General features: G+C 40.5%; 1 protein-coding gene across 1 annotated transcript; it reads right to left on the reverse strand.

The window, feature by feature from the left end:
• Positions 1-9,984: 9,984 nt before the first annotated feature.
• On the reverse strand, positions 9,985-27,331 carry LOC115054408 (uncharacterized). Its single transcript, XM_029519640.1, has 5 exons — positions 27,282-27,331; positions 27,061-27,208; positions 12,301-14,408; positions 11,555-11,857; positions 9,985-11,071 (listed from the first exon to the last, which is right to left on the reverse strand). The coding sequence occupies exons 3-5, from the start codon at positions 14,390-14,392 to the stop codon at positions 10,806-10,808; spliced, it is 2,661 nt and encodes an 886-aa protein (XP_029375500.1). The 5' UTR covers positions 14,393-14,408; positions 27,061-27,208; positions 27,282-27,331; the 3' UTR covers positions 9,985-10,805.
• Positions 27,332-27,851: the final 520 nt, after the last annotated feature.

The following is a 27,851-nucleotide window of genomic DNA, read 5'->3' on the forward strand; positions in this document are numbered from 1 at the left end:
CTGCTGCAGTCTGGTTTAATGGTTTCCATCACAGATGAAATGGTCAAATATCAGCTGATATTTTAGATATGAATATGTGTATGCTGCACATGAGCTGGTGCTCTTGTTTCCTTGAGAAAAGTGAAATGTCAGAGTGGATGCATTTTTGTCAGTGGTCAGGCTCTCACGACGGTGTCGAACCAGACACCCTGTGGAGGAGAGAGCTGCTTCACCTCCACGGCCTTAAAAACACAACCGCTTCGTCTTGGCAGTGACGCTGTTTGAGCCACAACGACGCTCTCTTAACATTTTACTATGCAGTGAATATCGTGTTATCATGTTACATTTATGTATATAAGAGTATACTTCATTGTCATGGGAAAAAAAAGGAAGAAAGCCTGATAACTGGCGAAAGCAGTTTACGTCTCGAACGCTGTCTGACGCCATCTTTGCTAAGCTAGTGATTGCTTAGCTTTAATGGCGCTGTACTGCCGAGTAGAAAGGTCTTTTTCGGCGGGGACTTATCTTGTCTTTTTACTATCTCTGGTAGGCTGTAGTTACGCGTTCCGCCTAAATTGTCCTTCGTGCTTGCCGTAATACGTCTCACTGGGTACTGGGAACTAGTTATAGTACAATATGTGATGACGTCAAGTGTTAATTTATACTGTTTGTTATCGTAAATAACAAATAACAAGAGTTTGGTAGTGTATTTTGTGTGCCCAATAAATAATATAAACTTCATTTAGGCTGTTTTTTTTTTAATTACATCTAAATTTATCCAATATCCTCATATGTGAAAATAAATGTATGACTTTAAAATTAAATGTAAGTATTTTCAGTTCATATGAGATACAATGCACTAAAGGTTGAGATGAAAGGACGAGACTGGACTGTCACATGCTATAAATGCATTAAAGTCAATGTAAATTCAGGGGTGTCTCAAACAATGGGGGGGCACTTAACAATATTTTTAACTGCTGCTATATTAACTTAAAAGTTTACATTATTAGCATTACAGGTAAAGTGTGTTTACTGAATTAATCATTGAACAAGCTGTCATGAATACTTATACAGAACAATTCATGATTACAGTACATAGAGAGACTAGGGCTGAAATTTTAGAATTTCAGATGTGGTGCTTTCTTTAAACTGTATTCTGACAGACTGTAATAATAGTATACATATAATCATAACCACTACAGATGCAATTTTTTTTTTTTTCAATTTTGTGTAGCAAAATCGATGTACAGTTTTTTTGTGCAAGGCTAAGGATGATGATGAAAATAAATTTGTAAAGTATGCTGTACTCTGTAAAAATGACAAGTGTGTTGACTATTTCCTGCAGATGAACCTTGTGAGGACAGCTAGATGTGAAAACTGTGGCTTACACATCCAGTTGAACGACTCCATCTGGTGGATGATACTAGCAGGTTTGGCTGCAGTGTTGTCACGACGTGTGAAGTGTTACGGACAAACGAACCAGTCAGAAGCTGTTCGAACCCCCAGCTTCTTGTGAGGTAAAAGTTGATCAAATAGCCAAAATGTTCAATCAACGTGATTCATAGCAGACATTTATAAAGGACGCTACAATTTACAGAAAGTATAAGGAAGGTTTGAAACCCACATGATTCACGTGAACCCCAGTTTTTTCCTGAGGATAATTTCACTTCATTGTCAGAGATGAACTCTCTCATTCATCTCCATTACGGTGATGATGAATGGATTTTGTGTGCAGTTTAGCAGCTTTAATCTTAATGATACATGTTGATGCTGCGGCAGGAAATAATGGAGCAAACAACACTTTCATTGCACACGATATATTCCGATCATGGTTCATAACCCAGGAGCTCAAAATAGACCTCAACCTGTACAAGACAATTTACTGTTTAACTAAAGTATATTCTAACGCACATATTGATCTCACATTTTCATTTCAGTTAAAAGGAACACAGTTAATCTCAGGTGGAATTTAAAGGCATTTGGAGTTCCACATCCAGCTGCTCTCGGCACCTTAATCAGCCTTCACTCTCACTTGGTAAGATTCTTGTGGGGGTTTCAAAAGTATTTATGATTCTGATTCAATACCTAGGTTGATCTCATCGCAACATTTTCTTCACTTACATTTTCTGAAATAAAAATTCACTGTTTCTCTCACTTATTAAGAATTACGATATATATAGCTCATAAATAATAATCTTATGTTAGTCCCTCAATGGGGAAACCTGGAACTTTCACACAAACAAATTTAAACAGGCTTGAATCTGCACTTGTTTCAACATCTAATTTATGTATTATACCCCAATTAAAGGCCCAGTTGAACTAAGTTTTAATATCTTAATCTTGATTCTTTACACATTTATAAGAAACATTATACCTATACCTCCATTTATGGGTTTTGAAAGAAACCTATTTTTAGACTGTTTTTAGGTTTAGTTTTTATCATAACTTTTTCTGCTGAGCAGGCTGAAATACTGCAGTAAAATCAATACTGGTTGGAGGCAATATATCTGAGGTATAAAGCCACATTTGAATTTAGCAGGTACTTGGCAGCATTGCTTGTAATTTAAGGTTTAAGGGCTTTTGAGCTTTTTTTTTTTTTTTTTTTGGTCCTGGTACAAACTCTGAAACAGCAACAGCAGGTACGAAGCAATATATGACTGCAAGGGCCGTGTCCAAAATGCTCACCAGATGGTCCCCAAGAGCCCCGCTTTCATCTCTGCGGGTAACACTCTGTTATAATTAGTGTGGGTTTGTTCCATACTGTAAGTCACTTAGAAATATGCTGCCATTATAACAATGCTGCTGTCATTTTGTAAGAAAAGGCAATACCTCAGTGGAGAGATTCATTACACAGGTATGTGAGCGGTTAACATTTAATGTCTGTCTAATGAGACTGATCAATGCTACATGAACCCAACAAAGTTTCAGGCAAAGAATACAGATTGAAATTCAATTTTGACTCAGTTGCATGTTTAATTATCTATTATACTATAAATGTTAAAATTAATACAGTCTTTTTACTTAATGAATCATCCTTAATTAAACTGAATTTAATTAGTGTCATGGCACAGTGGGGCCTTCAGATCTGAAGACCTGAAACTCCTCTCAGCTGATTTCGCTCTGGTTTGCTTAAAAAGATTAATTTTAGCATGTGGCACAAATACAGACACACATAAAGAAAAATGTATTCAGTGTAAAGTTCGACTGCGTCATAAAAGAGATAAAAGTAACAATGAAACCTAAGAGTTTCTTCTCATCTTGTCTGTCACATGTTTGTCAGATCATTCTCTCAAACTAAAAGCTGTTTCAGATACAGCTTGCACGCAGCAGACAAAGCAGTTCACTGCCTCGAGGTTGATGTCAATAAATATTGGAACAATGTTGGTGAAAGATTTTCATTTTAAACCATTTGGGCCATTGATTCCGTGATGGGACCCAGTGGTCACCAGACACTGAAATGCTGGATGCATTTCAAGCTCATCAGCATCAGTCATATTGATATTGAAGGACAAAATGCATGATGCAGTGTCTGGTGCTGAGTGTTAATGTTTAATGACTGGAGACTCTTTATCAGAACTGCTATAACTATGGTCCAGGAATGGGCATGTTCCATGTAGCCCTTCAGAAATAATAAAACAGCCATTATAATAGTCTTTATAATATGTTGGAGGAAATCATGCAGCAAGAAGTGATGAGCTCCTGTTTAAAATGCCTCCATTGTGCTTAATCAGTGGAACGATGGTAACAGTTCGTACTTTTGTATTCATAAATGCACTGCAGTAAATCAATGAGCTACATCAAGGACTGCATACTGCATTGGAAGTGACAGCATATGCATTGTGTAGTTCAGTGTGTTATGGTGGAAATTGTTGTATTCAGGGTGAACATTTTGTGACCTTTGTAGCAAGTGTGAACGCACCAGAACATCACCGTTTGAGAAATGCCATTTTGAAGCTTCCAGTTTGCAATTTGGATGTCACCACCTTTGTTTTTTGTAATGAGAAGAAACCATATTATGAGGAAAAGGTGTAGCTGAGGAGGAGTGAGGGTGGCTCTTCACTGATCTATTGTCTATCCTAATTGTCAGACAGGCTTCTGTGTGCGGTACAGCGTGCTTATCACACTGTAGCCACGCCCTAGTTCTTGTGGTCTATTTTCCTCTAAACGAACATCACGATTTATTGAACACTTTGAACTAAGGCCTGACCATGAAGTCATTAGCAAAATGTTTCCTTAGCTGCTAATTCAAGTGACAGGTACACTTTTTTTCACATACACTTGTGTTTTTTTTTCAAAGCAGTTACCCTGATGCTAATTAGATGAGGCTTTAAGGCTCTCCAGGATCGACTTCACTTTTCAGACAGTCCACATCCATTATCTACTCAGTCTATGTATCGTGGCTACACTTATTATGAAGGTTTACTACCAGCAATGCCTCATATCATCCAGGTGAAATTAATTTCAGTCATTCAGCTTCTGGAGACCATGAATTGCTGTTCAAACTATGAGGGCAATCCATCCAATATTTTATTTTAGCAAAGTGGTGACATTGTTATCCCATTAGCATGACAAAAATTGAAAGTCGAGCTGAGTGAAGGGTCATTATGAACCACCTACCTGGAGCTCACAGTGAACCAGAGCCAGTGCAGTACTGCGCTGCATGACACTTGCTGTTTATTTGCAGTAGTTATTGCCGGGCAGATGGAGAATTTGTCGTAACCTCTCTCTGTGATCGATCCACCCCCAGGGCGCTCTAACACACGGCTGTGAATCCCAAACCAGTTCTTATGTAATGATGAGCAAAGCAGATCTGGGTGGGATGATAATCTGAATCATTGCAATCGGCCGTTTGTATTGATGGTAATGTAACTGCTCGATACTTTCCAAATACACACAAGTGACTTCATTCAGAGAGTGCTGGGGATCAGTCAGTAGAGTGAGTTTCTGCCTCTCACAGTGGATACTGCATGTATACAAACCACACACACTCTCACAAAGCATTATTTTTCCTTTTTTTTTATTAAAAGGACTATTTCCAGTGTGTTTACTAGAAATGAATATGGAGAACAACTTCACAATCCAGCCATCAGGTTTTGTAACACACACTTTAGGATGCTACTATGGTAACGTTATTATATTCAGCTATAACCAACAGAAGAGAGAACAACACAGCAATTGAATCACTTGATGGGAAATCTTCAGCCACCAACACAGAAACCAGGTTATTCAGAGCTGCTGCTAATCAGACGTTTTAGGAAATGGAAGATGAAGTACGTGTGAGTTAGTTGCTGACACACTGCAGCAACAGTCCAGAGTACTTCAACAAAAGGGCCTTTCTAACCTCTTGATGCAGCTGCTGTGCCTATGTATTGCACAACTGCTCTGCCTGGATGGGTGTTTGACGTCATGCCAACAAAGTATAGTCACGTCTAAACCAACGACCAATTTCTATACACGTTATTTTTCTTTTCATGTACATCCATGTAGCTTCCAGAAGGTAGATAGCTACTGCTGCTGTCAAAACCTTCTGAACAGCTTACTTTTAAACCCCTCACTCCCCTCTAGGAAGTACTCAGTAATCTTGACACTGGCTGGCTTGCTAGCTACAGATTCACTGAGGAGTATTTCAGTATAGCTCAACTTTACTTTTTGCATATTAGTTTGTGCTACAACAGGATTTATAGATGCAATTTTTCCACTGTTATGTTTGAGAGCTACTCTCAAGTTTATAAGTTCCAAAGTCCATGAATGCTATGAATACATTTTGCCACACAAGGAGACAAATTAAACAAAACATACTCTAAGAGCAGTTGAGGCAAAGAAAACATAAAAGGCCCATAAGTCATCACTGTCGACCCGATGACTTGTCTGTCACAGGGTCTGGCGTTGTATTAGGCAATATTGTTGTTTACTTCTTTTGACAACCAATTATATTTCAAAAGTGCTTGACATCACATTATGTCATTGGACCAACAACAGTTTATATAGATACTAATAAATTGAAACATATCATATTTAGTTAACATGAAAGAATTTCTACTTGCAAATTGTTCTTGCTCAATCCATCGGTTTTATCCTACTGAGCCAAAAACAAATGGAATCCTGCAGTTGAAACATGTGCAGACTGTCAACATATGTTAAGGTTTGCACTTTGCATCACACTAAATTTAATGTGCACAGGAAACTCACTTGACGAGCACCTCTGTGATGCAGGCTGAGCACAATTCTGAGATATGTGTACATCTAAAACGAGAAACCACAGCCATGCTAGCAGCTTGAGAACGGCAGTGCTTTGGGCTTAGTGCTAATGCAACAGTGATTAATGCTAGCATGTTTAGCTGGTTATTATGTTTAACATCTTACGTTGTTGCGCTAGCATGCTAAAATTTACTAATTAGTCCTGAGCACAAAGCAAAGCTTAGACTTGGAGGCATGTGTTATTAATTTTAGTAAAATTTGGTCACAATGAAATTTTGACCCCTTGGTTATGGTCTGATCGCCTTCTGGGGCAGTGAATGTCTGAACCAAACCGCACGGTAATATGTCCAAATGCAAAATGCTAATTTCAACCCCATATTTGTGCGATAGGAACATTGAGGGAAAGGTCACTAAACTCAGGTGGATCCATCCTCTGGGAACCGTGAATGTCTGTAATGACTGCCTGCTCCTGGCATGGCTTGAAAAAGAATTAGATTTATACAGAAATGTGTGTTCATGGAATTTCAACTGTTTGATTTCAGTGAAACAGTAAGAGAAGACTTGAAGCAAATCCTCACATACTGCACATGTCAACACCGCCGCATACGCATACACGTTGATTAGACATAATAACGTGTGGCATGAGCGTGCATCTTGTTGGAATTTCAACTGCAGGATTAATATTTTAGCTTGACAGTTTTTAAATCATTTGATCAGTGTAAGTGCTGGATGGCATCTGAGAATCTGTTTGGCCATATTTCTCGTATACCGCCACCAAAAGAGACAACATGAGGTTTTAAAAACATTTCACTGCTACATTTTTTTCCCTGTCCATCATGCTCATCAGGAAGACCAACGGGAAGAGCTACACATCCTACAGTTGTGCACACAGTCACTCTGAGATTAAAACACTGCACCGAGGCAGCGATGTAAGCAGGGCCCCTGTCCTCAAACTCTCTTTGTACCAGTCGCTTTTAGCGATACTCACTTCTGCAAAATGTGACGTACAAAATAAAAGTCCTTGTTATATAGCAGCATTGTATTAGTCACAGTGCACCTCAAAGAATTATGAAGAGTATAGTCAGTACATGAAGGTAAAAACTTTGTTTAAATACAAGGAGCAGTTACTACAATATGAAAATATTACCTTTGCTTAAGAGAAACAATCCATTATGAAAAGGGAAGGGGTGACTGAAGAGGATCACAGGTTAGATAACGTGAGTTTTTGTGTCTCTGAAGGAGGGCGGAGGGGGCAGCGGGGTGAAACAGCACAGCATTAATATGATAGTCATACCTGAAGAGTTCTTACCCCCATTTGAAAAAGGAGGAGGTGATCTGCGTTTTTCATGAATCCACTCATCATCATGATCATCACTTGTATGAACCAACATCCTTCAATATTTGGTACAGGAAAGAACACAACATTTAAAAATGAGCAAGAAAATACAAACAGGAATAATTAAGTTTTCACAAATAAGCAATGCACGAGTATACAACATTCTCCAAATGTTATCATACATACAGTAACAATGGTCCTCTTTTCAAGTGCAAAACACAAACAAAAGGTTTTTGCACACACTGAGACTCACAGAGACACTGGCCCTTTACTGTAGTTCATTAGAATTAAGGAGAAAATGTTCAGTTTCCTTCGATGTGTCTCTCTAGTACAAACATCTGAGGTCAGCACTGACTCATCTGCGCAGCAAAGTCCATACAGTATGGAATTAAAGAAATTTCTTCGACACCCATTTTGCATATAAAGTCTGTATAAAAATCAAGGAGCAATAGCAACAGGCCCTCTTCAAAGGTTAACTCTACACCTACTGGGAGCAGAATTGGAGAGACTGGAGGAGTCAGTGGCATGTTTGGTTTAAGACTCCCCGGCTGAAATACAGGCGAGTGGTAAATACAGGAATACGGTATGTTGACCAACATTTACTGAGGTCTGATAACAGTGAAAGTGTAATACTGCAACGTAAAGCACAGCTGAAGATCCACATTGTCATGGAAGAGCTAGAAGATGTCATTCTGTTCAAACAAACTCTTCATATAAAACAAATATTCATGTAAAAAAAGAAAAGAACAACAAAAAACAGGAAATACACAGATACATGTGTATATCCAACATGATGAAGCCGTTTGACTGTAGAAAAATATATAGCCTTTATCAAAGTCACTTAGCCAGGAAAGAAATCCAGCATGCAAAATTCAGGATCATTTTACAAAGTCATATTTATAGCCACAACACTGGAGAACCAAATGACACCAGGCTAAACAGAAGGCATTCTGGTTTTAGAAAATTGTAGCAGGGCATTTAGTTTTTTCAGGTTAAATTATGGAACAGGGCAACTGTGTTTTTAATACTACTACTACTACTACTACTACTACTAATAATAATAATAATAATAATGACAGTTTGTGGACAGCTTAATTTGAATGAATAGTTTATATTTAGTTTATATTCACTCAAATGCTTAGATTTGTATGGATTTTTATGAAAATAAGATAGTAAATGCTCAAGTGCCCACTTGCATCAAATGATTTTATCTCTCCGTATGAGTATGTCATACATGATACCTTGCTACCTCTTGTTTTGTTTTTTGCAAATGTGTACATTTCTATGTACAGAAACATGTGTATGGCATTAGTTTAAAAAATGTGCAAAATCATTCTCATCCTTGACTACCAAAAAAACACCAGTTTAGCTGCAATTACTGATTCTTTCCAAGGAATGAGTTAACTTATATTATGGAAGCTATGATGCCGTCAACATCCTGCACATCAAAGCTGAACAATCAGCTGCTTGTGCCACAACATTTCAGCCAATCTGCACTGACTTTGTACATTATAAGTAATTTATGAGAATCTTATGGAGAATTAACCTCTATAACTGTTTTGGTCATGGGACTATTTGCATTTAATGTTTACTGAATTGGGATCCAGAATGAACCATAACAATAGAGAGGAAAAGTTCACAGTGTGTCAAGAAACCGTCTCAAAACAAACCAAAACTTCACAATAAAAAAGTAATGCATAGTCATGATTAACACAATTAAGAAGTTCAGTAAGGATGATAAGGCAAAAGAACAGTTAGGGAGTAACAACACACACCTAACACGGCCCGATTCCTTCACAAAGGCATTGAAATCATAAACTATAAAGTAGATTTGGCTTTAACAGTATTCATGACTTAGGCAAGATAGTATAGGCCATGAGAGAATACATTTTCCAAAGTAGAAACACCACAAACTGGTGAAGAATTTAGGGTTAAAAATCATAAAAGCTTTCACACAATTTCCTCAGTGTAACACAAAATAAATAGTTTGGCTCCATGTTGCTGACAGGTTAAGAAGTCATTATGTGTTGCTTCTTTGCTCCTACTCTGTTGTCTCCAATAACCAACTGCCATGTGCTATTTCAACAGTAGTTTTAATGCTGAGCATGAAATGTGAAAAGTATTTTTCGCGTAATAAAGGATGAATTAAAATAACGCATCTCTCATGCATTAACTATGGAATAAATAGAGCACAGTTGGAAATGGTCTGTTGTTTTAAAGCACATTATAACAGCAGGAGAAACCTGCCAACCAACATCACAGTTTCAATAGACTTTAAATCGTTCATTCATTCATTCATCTTCTGCTGCTTATCTGTTTCCGGGTCACAGCCGGCTGCTGGAGCCAATCCCAGCTCACTCTGGGTGAGGGGCGGGGTCACCCTGGACAGGGCCCCAGTCCATCACAGGGCCAACACACAGAGACAGACAGAGACCAACAACCACTCACACTCACACTCAGACCTACGGACAATTTAGAGTTACCGATGAACCCAAACAGGATGTCTTTGGATGGTGGCAGGAAACCCATGCAAACACAGTAATTGTGATTTTTCACCTTTTCTTCACCAATGTATTATGTTGTTTTCACTGAGTTAACACCAGAGATTTCCTTTAGGGCTCTTTGTCTCTTCCCATACTACTGCTACTCACATAACTACTAGGTCCATGCTATCTTTGCACAGTTTTCAAACAGGAAAATAACCCAGCGACATGTTAGCATTGTGACTGAAAACAGTGACTATGGTCTGTTTAACCAATTCCTCTCATCCCTGTGACAATTCAGTGGGTGGAGTAAAAAGAAATTGAAGAAATGCATTGGAAGTAAAGTGCATTGTTCAAATTTGTGTCGCTACATATGGAGGAGATGTCACAGTGGTGTTGAAAATGGAGTACGAGGTTACCAGTGAAACCCTTTCATGTGTTCGCACTTGCTCTGCATGCATTTGTAATTAATGGCAACTGTATTACTGTGTGGCTGTGAATGTAAATGATAGGAACAAGTAGGAAGAGGCATCAGATATAGATCTATACAAAATATTGGCACATTTTCTTATAAACAGTTTACGGGGTGATAATCAAGTTTATAATTAAAGGAACCATCCGGTCTTTTGTCATGTGTTTCACAGCGTTAAAAGTGCACTGGTTTCCAAACATCCCATTTTCCATTTGTAATATTTCTCACCTCTGCCTGCCGCCTGAAATGTGCTGCACCCTCCCTTTAATTCTCACTGGTGCCACTTTAAATTTCTCACCTGCAGTCACCCTACATGCTCTGAGCCCTCATCCTTTGCTCACACCTGCGTCTCCACACCGTTGAGTTTAGGCATCAGGATCCGAGGAGTCACCCCAGAGTTGAGGTCCCTCTCGAACTCCAGCAGCTGGCCCATGAAGTTTAGATTTGGGGACACCACAGGGCGCCTGCTCCGCACGTACTTGTAGGCATCTGTCATTGTCATGAGGGTGTGCTTCATAAGGTAGGCGATGACAATGGTAGCAGAGCGAGACACGCCTGCCTGGCAGTGCACCAACACTCCCCGTCCACTCTGATATGCCTCCTCTGTGGATGAAAACAACAAAGCGGATGAGCTGAAATGAAGAAGTACAACCGATTAAATGCTGCATGCCGGCCAGCTGGCCAGGGTAGCTGGCATTGAACGACATGGAAACAAGACAACTTTGGCGCTAATGCAAGGCACATTTCTCTTCTTTTAGTATCCCCTTCAACTACCTATGAAGTTGACATATCCCGGACTATAATCTGAACTTTCAAATCAACTCTCCTTCAAAATCCAAGGAAGAATGCAAACAAACCAACCACCTGCATGTAAAATTAATGTAGGTTCAAAGTAAGTCTAATGTAATTGGCGAATTTCAATTTGTCATAGCAACTCATTCCTTGACATCAGGTACTTTCACACATACTCTCAAATACTTCTAACCACTTTGTGTGTGTGTATATGGGAAAAAAATCTGCTAACTTTGTTATATATTAACGACATGCACGCTCCTTAATACAATGATGAATAAAGGTGGGACTCACCAATAAACTCAAAAACCTCCTCAAAGTACTGTCGAAGGTTCTGCTTGCTGTTGTCGGTGGCTGGCAGCCTTTTGTAGCGCAGTCCAGAGTTGACATGGTAGAGGGGGAGGTGTGTGGTCACATTGACCACGTAGCCGATGTTGAGTCTCAGCAGCAGGTCCAGGTCTTGGGCATCCCTCTCATTCCCCAAAAAGAGGAAGGGCAAGATGGGACTGACCACGGCGTTCTCCGCATCTGGAGTCATCACGCTCTCATCAGAGAGAGACGAAGGCAGTGACGAGGAGAGTGGCAGAGACAGATGCACTGCAAGAAGTCAAAATGTTGAGATGTATGCATTGTGTAAAGGTGGTTGGTTTCAAATGAAACTGCTACCACAAAATAAGACAACAATGAACACTTGAAAAAAAGGGACAGGGAGACTAAAAAGTGGAAAGCTAATTAGCAGCTTTTCTTGGTTTGACATATTATCACCTAAATGAAACTAATTTAGGAGATACAAAAGAGGTGAATGTTTTCAAACTGGAAGGAACACTGGGCTCAGAATCATGACAGTGTATGCCAAACACAGGATGGAGCCATGAAAAGGTCAAGGAACCATTAGATCATTACAAGGTTGAAAAATATGTCAAGTTGGTATTAAACCCACTGTGAGATTGCAGTGGACTCTTTGTATCTTTATTTTTATTTCTGCATTCGTTCTTTGGCTGTTTTCTTACCCTTTGACGTGAATTGAAAGAGATTCTTACTTCTGCTGTTCTCTTCATCTTGCTCTCTGTTCAGCGAGTTCAGGGCCAGGTGAAGGGACTGTGCTGATGGCAGAGAGTGTCCCCCCTCCCTGTCTCTCTGCCAGGGTTTGGGTTTGATGAGTGTGCTCGGGGCAGATGGTGAAGGCGAAAAGGATACGGGTGATGGTGGGGAGGCAGAACGGGGTGAGGGGGAATGAGGATATGCTGTATCTCCATCTTGCTCTGGACCATCGTCCATCCCTCCGTCTTTTCTCAAAAGCCTCCTCAGAGAGTTGTGGTCTTCGTCATATCCAGATCCTGACCTGTAGCCCATAAAGTCAAGGGCAGCCATTTTGCCCTGCTGTAGCCGCCGTCTGCCAGCATGATCTGTAATTTGAGGCTGCGCATATTCTTGGAGCTTTTGACAGTCCAGGAGGACAAGGCCTGTTCCGTTGCTACCATTCTGGGCCTGGTTTGCACAGGTCTGCCCCGGCCCTGCTCCCATCCCAGCACAGTGATTCCTCTGGGCCTTGGAATGGGTCATCTTCTTGGCCAGTTCCTCAGGCCAGATAGTACGAACGCTGTAGTCGTCATCGTCAGCTGTGAACATACCCATCTGATGAGCTGCTCCGATGCCTCTTCCTGGTGGTTTGCCTCGGCGAGGGTTGAATGTGACCACGATGGGGTCACTGCTGCAATAGCTACAGGTGGAACTGCCTGTCTGAGAAGCTTTGGGGTTACAGCCTGTGACGCAGCTTTGAATTGCCCTTAGAGGGCCTGAGGAGGACAAAGGGGTACAAGGCAGGCATCCCCCAACCAGTTTTTTCCGAAGAATAGCAGGACTCTCAAAGTTTCTGGCCTCACCAGAGCAAGAGGCACAGCGGAAAGGTTTGAACAGGCTTGCACGGCAGTCGGACACAGTGCTGTTTGAAGAAGATGTGTTGGAGGTGGAGGTGGTGGAGAGACACCCACCCAGATTTCTGAGGCCCATATCTTTACTTCCTTTCTTCACTGCTCCGACATTGTGAACACAGGAAAATGAAGTGGACGAGCTTCCTCCGCCTCCTTGGCAGCTGGCAGAGTGCGCCTTACACCCTCTGCATTTTACCAGCCTCCAGCAGCCACAGCTGAATGGGTGGGTGCAGTCGATGGTGCAGGTGTGGTCAGGGCTGGGGAAGCCTCCGGGGTGGGAGGAGCAGGGAGAGAGGGGCAGACCATGGAGAATGTGCGTTCGTGGATCCCTGACACGGGATGGGTGTGGCTGGCTGAGCTGCTGAAATGAGATGGGTACATTGGTAGGTTGAGAGGGAGGGGATGCCGGATAGTTGGAGTTTAGGATGGCGGCATGGGGCACAGGCACAGAGTTCGGGTGATAGGGCAGACTGTGACTATTATGGCTTTGATGGACCGTTCCCAGTTTGGAATTCTTCTTGTGACCTAGAGAAGGAAATTCCTGGTCACTTCTGTGAAGAAAGCTTGTGTTTTCCTTCTCCTTTTCGCTCCTGAACCTATGCTGCTGTGCCTGAGCGGGGACAAATTGAAGAACTCCTCCAGGGGAAGTTGACAGCTGATTATGGCGACTTCGCTGTGACTTGTGCTCAGCTCCACCTGGCCTCCCTGCGGTCACGCTTTTCCGCTCACATTGTCCTTGATCCAACTGTGAAGAGGCACATTTCCCTTTGCCACTTTTTACACTTCCGCTGCGTCCTAATGAGTTACTGAATCCTCCTCCCCGTCCTCCTTTGTCCACAGTTACTCTGATATCAATAGTATGTGTGTGGGAGGGCAGTCGTGGGCCGAGTGTTACTGTGCCATTACTATGGCAGTGGCTAGGGATGTGTCTGACATCTGCCGGGATGGCAGGCTGATCGCCCTTAAATTTCTGCACACGGGAAGATCTGCGCTTGCATTCCAGAGTCAAAGATTTACAGGAAGGTGAATAGAAATGGGACCGAGAAGGGTGGAGATTGGGAGTGTGGGCGACTTGTCCATTGATGGAGGCTGATATTTGAGAGGAATGCTGCGGGATGCTTTGTGGGGAAGCCTCACAGAGGGCAAGGTTTTTAGGGCGCTGAATGACCACTATGCGCTCGTCAAGAGGGAGGGGAGGCATCTGGGTGTGTGCAAAGCTGTCCGTGAAGAGGGAGAGAGAGAGGAAAAGAGAGTCAGGAAAATGACTGTAATTTACAAAAACTAAAAATGTGGGGCTCACTTTATATCCCATCAGTTTAGGCAATGTAAAACAATTAACAATGCCTTGTGGCGATGAAATATTTCTAGAATTGTGAGAATATTTGTGTTGTTCTTTCTGTTATAACATCTTTGAGTTCAATTTAAGAAGACTGAATTTGATTATTTGTGAGATGTAAAGTAAAGCCCCAAATCCACCACAGTAACGACAACACATGTCGACAACAACAGTGCATTTTTATGTTTTGCATATCTTTGTAAGTCACCTCTGAGGTGTCTTTTGTATATCAAAACATACAGAAAGAAGAACAAAATCAACAACTAGTAATGCAGCTTTGGCCATTAACAAGTCACACAAACTGTTTCCTTTAACATTTACTGCAAATGAAAGGAGAGATTGTATAGAGAGAATTCCCACTGGGCTGCATGTTTGGTTTGAACGGATAACAAGGCTGTGTTTGTGTTTATACTGAATCCACAGAAACATGCACCTCACAGTCTGTTACCTGCTTATACCTGGGCAACTTGCCAGACACTTAATGCTCATCTGCATTTGTTGGAGTTTGATATTTATTCCAAACCATATGTTTCCCAGTAATATCATTGCCATGAGACGATATCATGAAAACTCTGAGGGTGGAACAGCGTGTACCTGTTCGCCGTTAGCAGCAAATAATCCTGCCTAATCCTGATCGCAGCGAGCCCTCTTAAAGGCTCAGTCACAAGTCTTCAAATGGTCTGCTGCAGCCTTTCCTCACTCTGAGGGGGGTCCTCATTCATTGCATGATGCATTCAGTGACATGAAGTAATAAGCCCAGCCAGGTCGTGTCTTAATATACTGTAAAACACAGCTGGACACTGTTTCCTTCTCTTGATATAGAAAAAAACAACGGCTGCTTAACCATTCATATTTTTTTACATGATGAACTACATGCATATGTTAGAGATTGCTTTACTAATCTCTTTTTCTTTGTACTGAAAGGCAGCAGAGCCACATAATGGCTTAGCGGGATTCTTCACTTAATACTGGAGAGCCATGAGGTTATCTGAAACACTCCCTGCCCCCAGCTATCTAGCTTGTTCATCCTGCCTCTGGTATAAACAAAATTAACTAAATCCTTTGGAACTATTTGAAATGAGCATTTGTCCAGGCCACGGTATAAACAGAAGGTCACCACATACACAATACACCTCAGCTGGAGAGAAAGCTTTCTCAACATGACACAGCAAAAAGAGAGTGTATCTTTTAAATATGCATGTTGTGATAAAGTACATATAGGAGATTCTTTTTGAATCATTAAATTGCCTTTATGATTATTAATATTATCAATTACAGGTTAATGCCATTACCACAGCATTTATTTTTATTTTCCTTTTGTGGATTCATTACAAGGCCGCTCTCAAATGTTAGGATGAAATTAGTCATTAAAGTGAAAATCCACCCTCCACTGTCAAATAAAATCAATATGAGATGTTCAGAGCACCCATGGGTGTTTGGTTGATAAATTGCTTTAATTTACCTTTTACTGCATTAGCAGCTTGGCTGTAGGAGTCGGGTAGTGTTAGCATGTTAGCTCTAAGGTGAAAACACAGCTGAGGCAGTAAAGAGTGTTCAGCTGTGTTGACTGATGAGGTTAGTATCTCTATTGTAAGACAGATAAAGTAAAAGCATTGGCTCCATGATTAAATTGGACTGACAGCACAACCTTTGATATTTATAGATGACTGAAAATTAAATTCAACAGAAATGGTCCCTTCACATTTAGCAGGATAGGTCAGGGGACGTCAGTCCAGCTCTTTGGTCCAGACTGATAGATGGGAATCTCATGATTCCCATGTCTATATTATTATTATTATTATTATTATTATTATTATTATTATTATTATTATTACTTTTCCCACAGAGGATGAATCTACTCTCCTGACGTTTCATCTTGTGCCGCTATGAAGTTATGAACAGTCATGAACAGAAATTCATTGGGGGCGTTCATCTCCTCAGAGGATGAATAATAGGCCAATAATTTGGTGTTTCCCTAATTTTATTTTATCTGCAACCACAATGAGCTCAAAACTGTCCAATAATTTTGGTTTATAACCAATTGCCTGCAAAACTAAATGCATTCTATGAAGCCTTATCTTTTGTTTGAAATGTAGTACAAGCAGATTATACTTACCACCAGCATGTGAACATGCTAGCCTGCTAATGTTAGCACATTTTCAGTTGCTGAGTGAAAATACAGCCTTACACAATTGGCACAATTGTATGGCTGTAGACCTGATTGCTGAAATTACTTTTTTGAAATACATATCTATTGGAACCAGATATGAAGATTTTTATAGTTTAGAGCTGTAGAGACACTGTGATATGCAAAGAAAATGAAATAGTCCCACTGGACCCTCTATTCTCAAAAATCTGCTTAGCATGGCACCTTTGAGAATGACATCTGAAAATGTAAGTGCTAATTTTATCTTTTTGCTTCTTTACAATTTAGATGATACAGAAGAGGTCACACTGTTAAGCTGCATTCCATATTGCTTTTATATACAGAGTTTGTTTGGGTGAATTTTCATTTTAAGCTTTAGACCTTTAAACCACATTCAGTAGGATCCTCACAGGGAGTGAAAGGCCAAGAGTTAAAAGCAAACTGGGTGGAACAGATACTGAGGACAATGCTGGCTGACACAAATAGAGGGGGGGGCTGAGCGAAAGTCCGAGGGGGGTGGGGTGGGGTGGGGGGGGGTGGGCAGATTATAACGTGACACTGTGAAACACAGACAGACTACAGGGGAGGAAGGAACGTGTCAGAATAATCTGGTGATGCTTTCAGTCCCAACACAACACAGTTACCGACCCATAGAGAAAGCAAACCACGCTGCTGTGTCCCCATGCTTATATCCACGCAGTGAGTCTGGTGATGGTGTCCTCATCTTTTTTTTTTTCTTTTTCCTTTTTCAGCCTTGCCTGTGGTGGAGGGGGGTGGGGGTTACAATGACCCAGTTTTATCATGGTGGAAGTCACTATAACTCTAATCACTTATCTCTCGCACACTGTAAGGTGCAGGCTGGCTAGTGGCCTTTTCACTCACTCATCATCATGGCTCCAGAACAAACACAGAATTTCTCTAGCAAATGATAATTCATGGCAAGAAGTATGATATAACACTCCACAGTCAAACATGAAACCATCTGGTGGACTAAATGCTCCCATACAGAAACGGAACAGAAATTATTACAAACACATTAAAAGATGAAACTGAATTTTATGGAAAAAAAAAAAGTGCAATGCAATTTTCTTTGGTGTCATATCATCTTGGAACAGTTTATGTTCCAGGAAAATATTCTGCCAAATCTTCATTATCATTCTCAAGTGTAATGCAAATTTAATGATCAATGACGATGCAACACCAAAGGTTTATAAAGGACATTTTGTTTTTTCTCTGCTTTTTGCCTCATGGTCATATTTCAATGATTAATGACAGAAATTGTGTGTTGAATATGCAGCGTTCAAAATACCATACCTGGGCAATATTTTGAGTCTCTTATGAATTTAATTCAATTATATTTGAAATATAACCAATTATGATCAATGCAGAAATTATGATGCATTATTGATGATTTCTTTCACCAACCTGTGTCTGCTGGGGCTTTTAGACAACTATTCAAATGAGCAAATATGCCAAAAGCAGAGATGTGACAAGTACGCAGACAAATAAAGATTTATGCTGCTAAATATAATTAAAATAAAGTCTACCTGCTTAGCCTCCTAACAAATATATGGAAGAACATTTACACATATTTTGCTTTTATTTGAGTGGGATTTTAAATGTAGCTTTTTCACTTGCTATGGCATATTTTCACATTCTTGATTTAGTGTGTTTATGTAAGTAAAGGAGTGGAGTTCTTGCTTCACAACTGTTGTGTCAGCAGGACTTGTCAGATTCAAGGCAATTAAAAAAATAAATGACAAAGCAAGAGAGCAGCTTTTTGTCTTCTTATTTCTCAGGATTCGCCTCCAAGGGTGAAACCATAAAAGGTGTGAGTCTTGTTGATTAGGAGGTTAATTGAAATGTCATGTAATTAACTTTGTTTACTTGATATCACTCCAGTCGTAATTAATGCGCTTTTCCAGCACATTAATGAAATGTGATAAAATCCTGTAAAGTAGCTGCTCTGTCAACATTCAGTACATGCTGAGTGCAGCTGTGTGTGCGCACAGTAATTGTCTTTCAAGATGAACTGCCTTTATCAACTTCAGCCAAACAGCACAAAGTGTACAAAGCATACAGTATGGATGTGTTTGATGCTTGTCAAATTAGGAAACCGTTGCTTGATCAAAGAAACAGACTTGTTCTTTCTAGTAAGTGATTTGACAGTTTTTCATAATTGCCCCATTGTGAATAGCACCAATTGCCACATTGCCGTTTACAAGTGAGATGACAGAAAGTCTGACACAAAAAAAACAAAAGACAAAAAACCAACAGAGAACAGAGTTACTGTGTGGAGGCATAAAGACATAGAGACAAAAGCACTGGCTTATTGCTGACTACGAAATTTTCTCAAACTACAGTTTTAAGACAGTAAAAAATACGGTTTTTGCCAGACATGATTTTCCAAGAAAAAGTTCAATGACCACATTAAAAATTCTTAACTTTGCACCAACTCCCTTGTGTGTTTTAACTCTGAATTTTGCTAGTTTGTGAAACTAAAAGGCAAAAGTGTTTCCTGCTTCTCGGTCCACTCTGTGTGTGTGTAATCAGGCCGTGTGTTTATGCTCCAAATTGATATTTTAGGTGGAAACAGAGAAACTTTCCATCATAAGGAGATGTGAAAACAGCCCAGTATCATATACACGTCTTGGTCCGCAGTGAAACATCCTGCTGAATTCACACTTACTGAAACACTTCTGATGGGAGAGGTACTTTACTGATATCCTAAACCACATGCAGTAGAGTTATGTCTTTCATATAATGGCATAAATGTGTAACATTATAGCTCAACTTAAACCTGACCCTGCGAGCACATGCTTCAGAAATGGCTCATCCCTTTGTATGAATCACATCCAAGTGCTGAGTGCATAACCGCAGCAGATTATACAGAAAACTCATATCAGTGTGTGAAATGATATAATATATGTAAAAGGCATATATAGCTTCGGAGTGAAACAGTAAATTGTAAATAAGTGATGAGCGCCTTGGAAGTACAGAGGAATACCATCTGCTGGGAATGCTTCTGTAAGATAGCAACTTATAACAAATTGAATAAACACGTCGCAGGATGGATGAGGAAGGAATGCAAATGTATGCACACGATTACAGATTTATTAATATTTAAAGAAAAGGCAAACATATGCTAAGCTTTGCAATCAAGTTAGCTGCTTCTGAATTTGAGCTCATGAAAGAGTGATGAGGGGAAGAAATAGCCAGTTTAAAAAAAAAAGAAAAAAGAAAAAAGAAAGTAGAGTAACAGTGTGTTTCGGTTGGTGAGAGCTGCAGGAGCCTGAGGGGGCGATCATGCTGACGCCCAGCCTCGGCTCACTGATCGACCTCCAGCAGAATACAGATAACAGCTTTACAGTAGCAGAAAGGAGCTAGCGAGGGGAGATATTTTTTATGATGGCTTTCCAAAACACCTGCGTGAAACCTGCATCACTAATTCTATACATGTTTTTTTATACTTTCAGTCTTCTTGACTTCTTCTGCTTAGGCCCAGTGTCCTATTTAATGAGGCAAAACTTACAGTAAAGATTAAGACTCTCACTGTCTCACATGAAGGACAGGACAGTGTAAATATATATATGAGGAATGTCTCCGCACCCTTCAGTGATCTGTGCATGCTGACTGAGGCAGCGTGATGTACAGATCATCTCCAGCTGTAGAGGTGGTGCAGTGAGTGTTTTTAGGGACAAGCTGTTGAGGGGGCTGGTGTTTTTGGGAGCAGATGGTTGCCTGGCTGTGCAAGATTGATGATTATCTCTTCACTAGTGCTCCTGTTCTCTCTGCCCCCTCTTTCTCTCTCTTTCTCTGCAGTTCCTTCATCAAAAGGCACCTGACAGCCAAACGCCCCCACACAGCAGAGTGGACAACATCAGTGGAAAAACCAGGCAAACGATGTGAGGATGTGCTGCTCAGTTCCATGCTTGTAAAGTGTGAGTTAGAGAGTGTCTTTAAAAATTGAATTAAAAAAAGATTTTATCCCAGAAAAAAAGGCTTCTCCAGAAAGTACAGGGCAGGAAATCATCTGAGTCATTCCTTTCCAGGGGCCCATTAGGAGGCCATTTCTGACAGAGGACAATCCACATCTCCACATTTTTGCATGGTGTTTGTATGTTTGGGTCTGATTTGGCACAAAATAACATCAGGTGTTCCGTTTCCCTCTTTGTACAGTCATTCACACGCAGAACCACACTGACAGATGGACAGCAAGAGCTATGGGCACTACTGTAGCAGTATGTACACAATAATATACCTAACAGCAGTGAGGGTCAGACCGTTGTTGCTGCAGATCTTTCAGGGGAGCCCACATGCACTCACACACTCAGAGGATTTTCTGCAGAGCAGCTGATCAGATTGAAAATCGGAGAATAGGTTCCAGTGGAGAGGATGGATGTATTTAAAATGAAACATGTATCTCACATTACTTTTGTTGGCCTATGTGGCTTAACAATGCCATCAGACAATGTCTGAACAAAGCAAAGCAAAGAAAGGCTACTAGAGAAGATAAAGTCTCAGCTTGGACAGTTTCCAGCCGTAATGCTGAGCCAAGCTGGAGCTTCGGATTTACAGGGGAGTGGTGTCAGTTTTCTCATCTAATTGGTGCCAAGAATGGTGACTTTACTGTATAATTTAGTCAAACATTACTTTAAGATTTAATAAAAAAGATAATTCCATAATTTTTGTACGAACCTTGTCAGTTTCATTGTGTCTTTGTGTGAAAGTGATACCAAAAAAAAACAAAAAAAAAACAAAACGTTACCTTCCCTCAGTCAATTTCCTCCTTATTAGTGTAACACTTGATTGACAGTGAGAATCATAAAGAAAAATATTCATCCAATATGTCTATTTTCATATGGTGTTATATTTTCAGGAAGGTGCCAAATCCACCGTTCTAAGATACTGTTGATACATAGAGCAGAATTAGACCGAATGCTGGCCATGCTGTGAGTGTGAAAGCATTCAGCTGTGGTCCTTTGCTGACATCATCAAGCTTGACCAGCCTGTGGCTACTATCAGAGGACTAGCTAATTTATGAAGGAGCAAAGGCAAAAGATTAAAAAGGAGAAAGATCGGGATTTAAAGAGTCGGTGTGATTGCATGTTGACCTTTCAAAAACCAAAAGACTCTGATGTATTACTTAACCCTGAAATTGTGTTAGGTTGGCTGACAAAGCTTTGTGGGGCTCATTTAAATCCCAAATGGGGTTAAGTCTCATTGTAAGAAACACAAACACACATGCACTGCCTTGTCTTTAGCACCGGGGTTAACTGCACCTGCAGCAGAGAGTGAAGCTTCTCTCCCAGTACAGGCTGCTCACCAGACTGAGTGAAAATCTTTGAAGGAGACTTTTCATGAGCTTTTTAATAACCAACAGTCAGGATGTAATAAGAAGGGCCTCATGTTAATATGTCCGTACTGTAGGTGAATGTCAAGTGTTCCTGATAAAAAATGGATCACATTAAATTGAACCATGAAAAATTGCATATTAAAAAAGAACAAATAATTCTGTCTTACTAAGATCTTTAACTACGTCTGTGCATTGATATCTCCAGTGTTCCTATAAACTCTCTTTAAATAACCTGAATATGATACATGAGAGATTGGAAATAAATTCTAGTGTCAAATAAGGAAAAAAATATGGTTAAATTGCTCACAACGAAGAATATAGCCTTTGAATTGTTAGGATTGTCTGATAATAAATTATGCAGTACAGTTTTTACGACCACAAGAATTTATTTCCCAGCAGATAAACGAAATGTTGAGGAGTGGGCCAACATAAAACAAAGGAGCAAATGAAGTCAAAGGAAAGAAACGAAAGATAAATCAGGATTATAAAGAGAACTGCCCATCTGACAAATGCAGGCTTAAGTCATTATGACTCACTCTCTGACCAGGCTTAGGCCATACATCTAATGATGTGAGATTAACTCTTTACAAAGGAAATTACTTGCAATTCTTCATGTGATGAGCTAGTTGTTACTCAGACACACAAGTGATCGTGTGTTTTGTTAGCAAAGGGTTGATAATGTTACAATAATGACACGGAGGGATGAGCATTGTGTTTCTTACCAAGCATTAAAATGTGACTTTTCCTCACGTCTGAAAAAGTGAACTTTTGAATGATTCAGATTTCCCCTCACGGCATTACTGCGTTAATCCAACACTGCCCGAGACGCCGATAAATCAGCATGTTGATTGCTAATCTGTGTTAGCCCTTTGCTAAATGTATTTTTTCTCTTTAATCTGCTTAGTTTCGGCATCTAGTAAGCGCTTACATGACTTCAGGATACTGAGGGGGAAGTCAAAATAATTACATCAGATAATCTCTACAGTCAGTTGACAGAAAGTGATGGGAGCAGCAGCACAAATGGGCCAATCAGTGAACATTCAGCAACTCCATACTGAAAAATCCCAGTCTTGCACTATAGCAGTCAGTCAGTTCTAATTTTCTTTTATTTGCTGCAGTATTCATGCATGTATTTTATGAAAAATTGATATTTATTTCACAAAGTGTTGTTTAACAGTTACACATAGAACCTCTATCAGCACACTGATTCTATTGGGCAACGTAACGGCACATTGTAATGACTTTGGAGTTTTTCGTTTCTTTGTTGGTTGGTTTGTTTTGCACATTGTAATGTTATATTAATTAGACAGCACAAGTCAGTAAAATATCCATCTGAAAATAGAACATTAAGAATAGAAACTGAGGAGAGCAGCTTGATAAAGGTTTTTCTGGCTGGTTTGGACTTGAGCCCTCTGCCACATAAAGATAAGAGCAGCAGGGATGTGCTTTGAACATATTTAAAATTCTTCAAAGAATGATGGCTTTTAAAAACGGCAGTCTTGACTGCCAAGAAACTGTCATCGGCTGACAGCAGAACTCCCAGATCTGAACACCAGCTCAATGCACCATGCAGACATGCTGTCCACTGAATGTCATCCCAAACTCACACACTGGACAAAATGTAAAAAAAAAAAAAAAAAAAAGAACAGTGTAGTCAGATAAAGTTAATAAACATGGTTTTGCATTGTGGACTGAGGGCTTTTGTGTGAGTGTAGTCTGCAGCAGTGATTGATCAGGGTTCGCTTCAGGTGTGGAAGGCGAACCTGCTTAAAGGCCTCAGCCACACAAATCGAGCAGGTGCTGGCTCCTCAGTGTGATTTACTGGTTATTTGTGTTCCCAAAACAATTTGGTCTCCTGCTGATCTTTGCCTTAAGGAAAATAACTACAGGGTGATGTGACACTTTTCTATTTCACTGGAGGTTGATAAAAAAAAAAAAAAAAAAAACGACAATAAAAATCAACAGCAACATCTGTTAGCTGCAGTGTGGGAACAACAGTCTGCTTCTGTTACCTCTCTGTAGTTTATGCCAGACCATCATCATGTCCTAGAAGAAAACCTTAAAGAAAGTATGAGTGGGCATGCAGACAACAACACAGAACGCCCTGCTTCTCAGTCTGCCTGAAGCGTCAACACTTACAAGGCGGGAGGCTTGATGAGACGATTACTATTAATGGCGGGGGAGATTCTTAGGTTATGTTCAGAGTTTTTCATTTCTTACAGATCTCTGCTCCGTCTCATCACAGATTTTAAAGTCTAATTTCACATTTCAACATCAGACAGCCTTCTCTGTTCATCACAACTCAGTTAAAGCGAACTTTCAGACTGTTCCAAGTTATTTTTATTTATTTTTTTAAATTCGAGACTATTTATAAGATATAATTAATCATTCACTTTGGGTAATTTTGCTTTCATAACATTAAGTGCACGCACATTAAATCCCAGTGAAAAAGCAGTTTTTATTTTATTTTAATATTGTAAATTTTCAAATGTTGATGACAAATATTTTGTTTTTTGTTTACAATTTGTTGATTACAATATATATTTTGCAATTGTAAAATACAATGCATTGTGGGCCTGTTAGTCGAACATGTGCACTACAGAAACCCAGTATGTGGCACGTGAATATATTTTAGTAAATAGTAAATAGCCAGGGATTTTTCAACACACTGGACCGGAGATTCTCCCAGCATGCACTGGGCAACGGGCAGGACACCAGGACAGGTCACCACATCACACGACACACTGAAGCACACAGTTGAATCTCGGGGCTATTTTAAGTCTGTATTTTGTGACCTGTATGTCTGTGGACTGTGGGGATAAACCGGAGCCCTGGCAGAAAAGTAAAGACTAAACTTTAGCTGAAACAATAAAAATTTTGAAAATGAATCACCATACATATATATATATATATATATATATATATATATATATATATATATATGAATCCAATAGTCTAAATCAAATTTTCAAACTAAATAAGAAACATTTTGATTCTTAATGCTCGAATTTCCTTGACTTACATCATGGTAACTAATTTCGCTTTCGTACCTTTGGTGGTCGTTTAGCCATTAAAATGTGATGGTGATTGAGATTTTTGACTTTTCCAATATTGTACGGAGCAAATTTGATTTAATCTAGACCAAAACTAATTAAGAAAATCCTCTGTAGATGAATACATGATATAACCTACGATGGCACAGAGTCGAGAACATTACCTCCCCCAGGGATAAACAGTCCTTCTAAAGTATGTGCGATCCAGATTATCATCTGATCTGCACCAAATTGTACAAAGTCATGGATCTCATTACCACTAATATCTCAGATTATTAATATCTCAAATTTATCAAGACTTTAGCTCATAATGAAACTGACCGCGTTTAAGAACTTGCTCTTATCTTATTTATCCTGTTTTTCCCTGGACCACGCCCATTACACGTTTGGGTCAAATCACTTTAGTTGTGTAATTCTACCCAGACAAATATAACCTCCTTGGCAGAGATAATAATAATTAATTGTGGAGATAATTCAAACTCCTCACAGTAAGACCAGCTCTAAGCTTAATGTTAGAGGACAGGGCTATTCATTAGTCCACCACACTGTCACTCTACTAAATCATTAGCACTGTGTTTGATCTTGACCTTTCAGGGTTAATGTTTCCTTGAAAAGACATTGTTGCACTGAATTAGAAGTGCTTTAAATGTTGGCTTTCCGGGCTTGTAGAATAACAAGAATAAATGTATTTATATTGAACTTTTATAAATAGAGTGCTTTGACGAAGATATGGTTACAGAAGGAGGACAAACAATCTACTTAGGCAATAATTACAGGGATAACAAGCATCCGCAGACACACAAACCCACGCGCGCGCACAAACACCGTCTAAGCGATAAGGAGGGATATACAGAGACAATGAAAAAATAACCAAAGAACTTGCTAAAAAAGACAACTTCACACTAAAGGAAGTCTATAAAAAACTGTTTGAACAAATGATTTGTAAGAAGTCACTGGTTCTGTGAGCCTTATCTCCCTGACGTAAGAATGTGAGATCTGATAGTAAAATGACTCTTCCCTCCCTGTGGGACCGGACCATGACACCGCCACATGACTGTAAAAGCAGCCTCAAACAGTTAGCTGCAGAGATGAATAGTCTCAGAAGGACGACTGACCCTATCAAATTACAGATCCACTTTAACAGTTCAATTTGACCTGTGTGTGCACTGCAGTGACTCTTGTGTGTGTGTGTGTTGTTTGTGAGGTCACACGAGGAGCCAACCCCCATCACATACATACAGCAAAGCACTTTTTAAGAGAGTACACGATGAACGTTCGGCCATAAATACACTGCATGTGTGATTTCCAAACAGCAGCTGCACGTGTGTGTCTGCTCCATCAGCCCTGCTGTCCTTACACTCACACTCCCCCTAAGTTTCTGCTGGTTTTCTCCACGGCTGGCGGTGAAATGCATGTCAATAGATTGCTGGCTGCTGTCCTGTCAAATATCTGTCCAATATGCTGCACACCTCTACTGGCTGCACCACAATCAGCAGCAGCAGCAGCAGCAGCAGCAGCAACCTCAAAGCAGATGTTAATATTTACATTCCTCCTCTGCATTGTTGTTTGCAGGCATGAAGGAGCTCTCAGTTCTTGTTTGTACCGGCGCTAGATGGCGCACCGCCGCATTTCTCTTTGGAAATCGTGCTCGAACCTTCACCGGGATGAGAGATGGGGCTGATGTGTGCGACAGGGCCCGAGCCAGCGGGCCTGTTCCCCCCGCTGCCGGGCTGCTGTGGCACCATCAGGGCTCCAACAGGAGGCTGCCCGCTTGGCACCTCCACACGTCTGCACTTATCTACCGCCCAATGCATCACAGAGCGCACAGCATCAGCGGGACGCTTTAACGTGACAGCCGATCAAAATGCGGTAAACACATCCAGGAGTCGGGCTGTGAGCACCGAGGCCCACCACACCGGACCGGACCGGACCGGACCACCAAAACCAACACCTCAAACGAAGAACAAAGACCACTTACATCAACACAGACGGTCTGTGGTCCGCGGTGCCTGCATCATTTAGCGCTCCTCATGTCTGCAGAGTCCCGGTGCGTTGGTACGATCCAGATGTGTAACACCTTCCCTGCCTGCTCCCCCCGCTCAGGCATTTACAGCACAGCAGGCTCTCTGAGAAAATGAAGAATAAAATGATGATCTGGTCTAAGCAGAGGGTGCTTTAAAGAGCCAGATAAATAAATACATTTGGTGAGGAGTGCTTGTCTAACTCAGCTTGCGTCACGTCTGAGCGTGTGTCACTCTGAGCTGCGGTGCGTCTGTGAGGAGACACTGATTGGAGGGGGGGGGGGGGGTCTATTGTCTCTGCTGTGGATGACATCATCCCAGACCAATGGCGGAACACACGGGATGAAGGGCTCAGGGGCGAGCACGCAGCACGTGCGGGACGATGGGGGAGGAGGAGGGAGGAAGGATGGAGATGATGAACCAACATACTAGAAGTGACTCACAGCTCGCATGAGATGTCACTGAACCAAAGCGCTTAAAATAGGCGAGGGATCAGCTCACTGTGGAGGAGATTTATAAGTCAGAGGATTCATGTGTTTCATGGTGAATACCCACAGGATTCACAGTCATCTTTATGAAAGTGCAATATTATATTCCCACCATCAGAAAACACAATTGAGGGCAGATTATCTTATTATTTTTACAGTATAACATTACTGTGGTATCAAGTGGAGCAGCAGGGAACTATTTTCTGCGTATTTCATTTAGTTTATTTCGCAACTTGAGGGCTCAGGTTTGTATTTTATTT

The sequence above is a fragment of the Echeneis naucrates genome, chromosome 14 (assembly GCF_900963305.1).
Source record: "Echeneis naucrates chromosome 14, fEcheNa1.1, whole genome shotgun sequence".
Classification (NCBI taxonomy): domain Eukaryota; kingdom Metazoa; phylum Chordata; class Actinopteri; order Carangiformes; family Echeneidae; genus Echeneis; species Echeneis naucrates.

What these genes read in the sequence shown, in the direction of transcription:
- LOC115054408 (XM_029519640.1), bottom strand. Translation starts at nt 14,392, where the DNA reads ATGCCTCCCCTCCCTCTTGACGAGCGCATAGTGGTCATTCAGCGCCCT. An exon ending in AGATGAAGAGAACAGCAGAA is followed by an intron (nt 11,858 to 12,300) that starts GTAAGAATCTCT and finishes GACTTCTTGCAG; the next exon opens with TGCATCTGTCTCTGCCACTC. An exon ending in GGAGGTTTTTGAGTTTATTG is followed by an intron (nt 11,072 to 11,554) that starts GTGAGTCCCACC and finishes TTTCATCCACAG; the next exon opens with AGGAGGCATATCAGAGTGGA.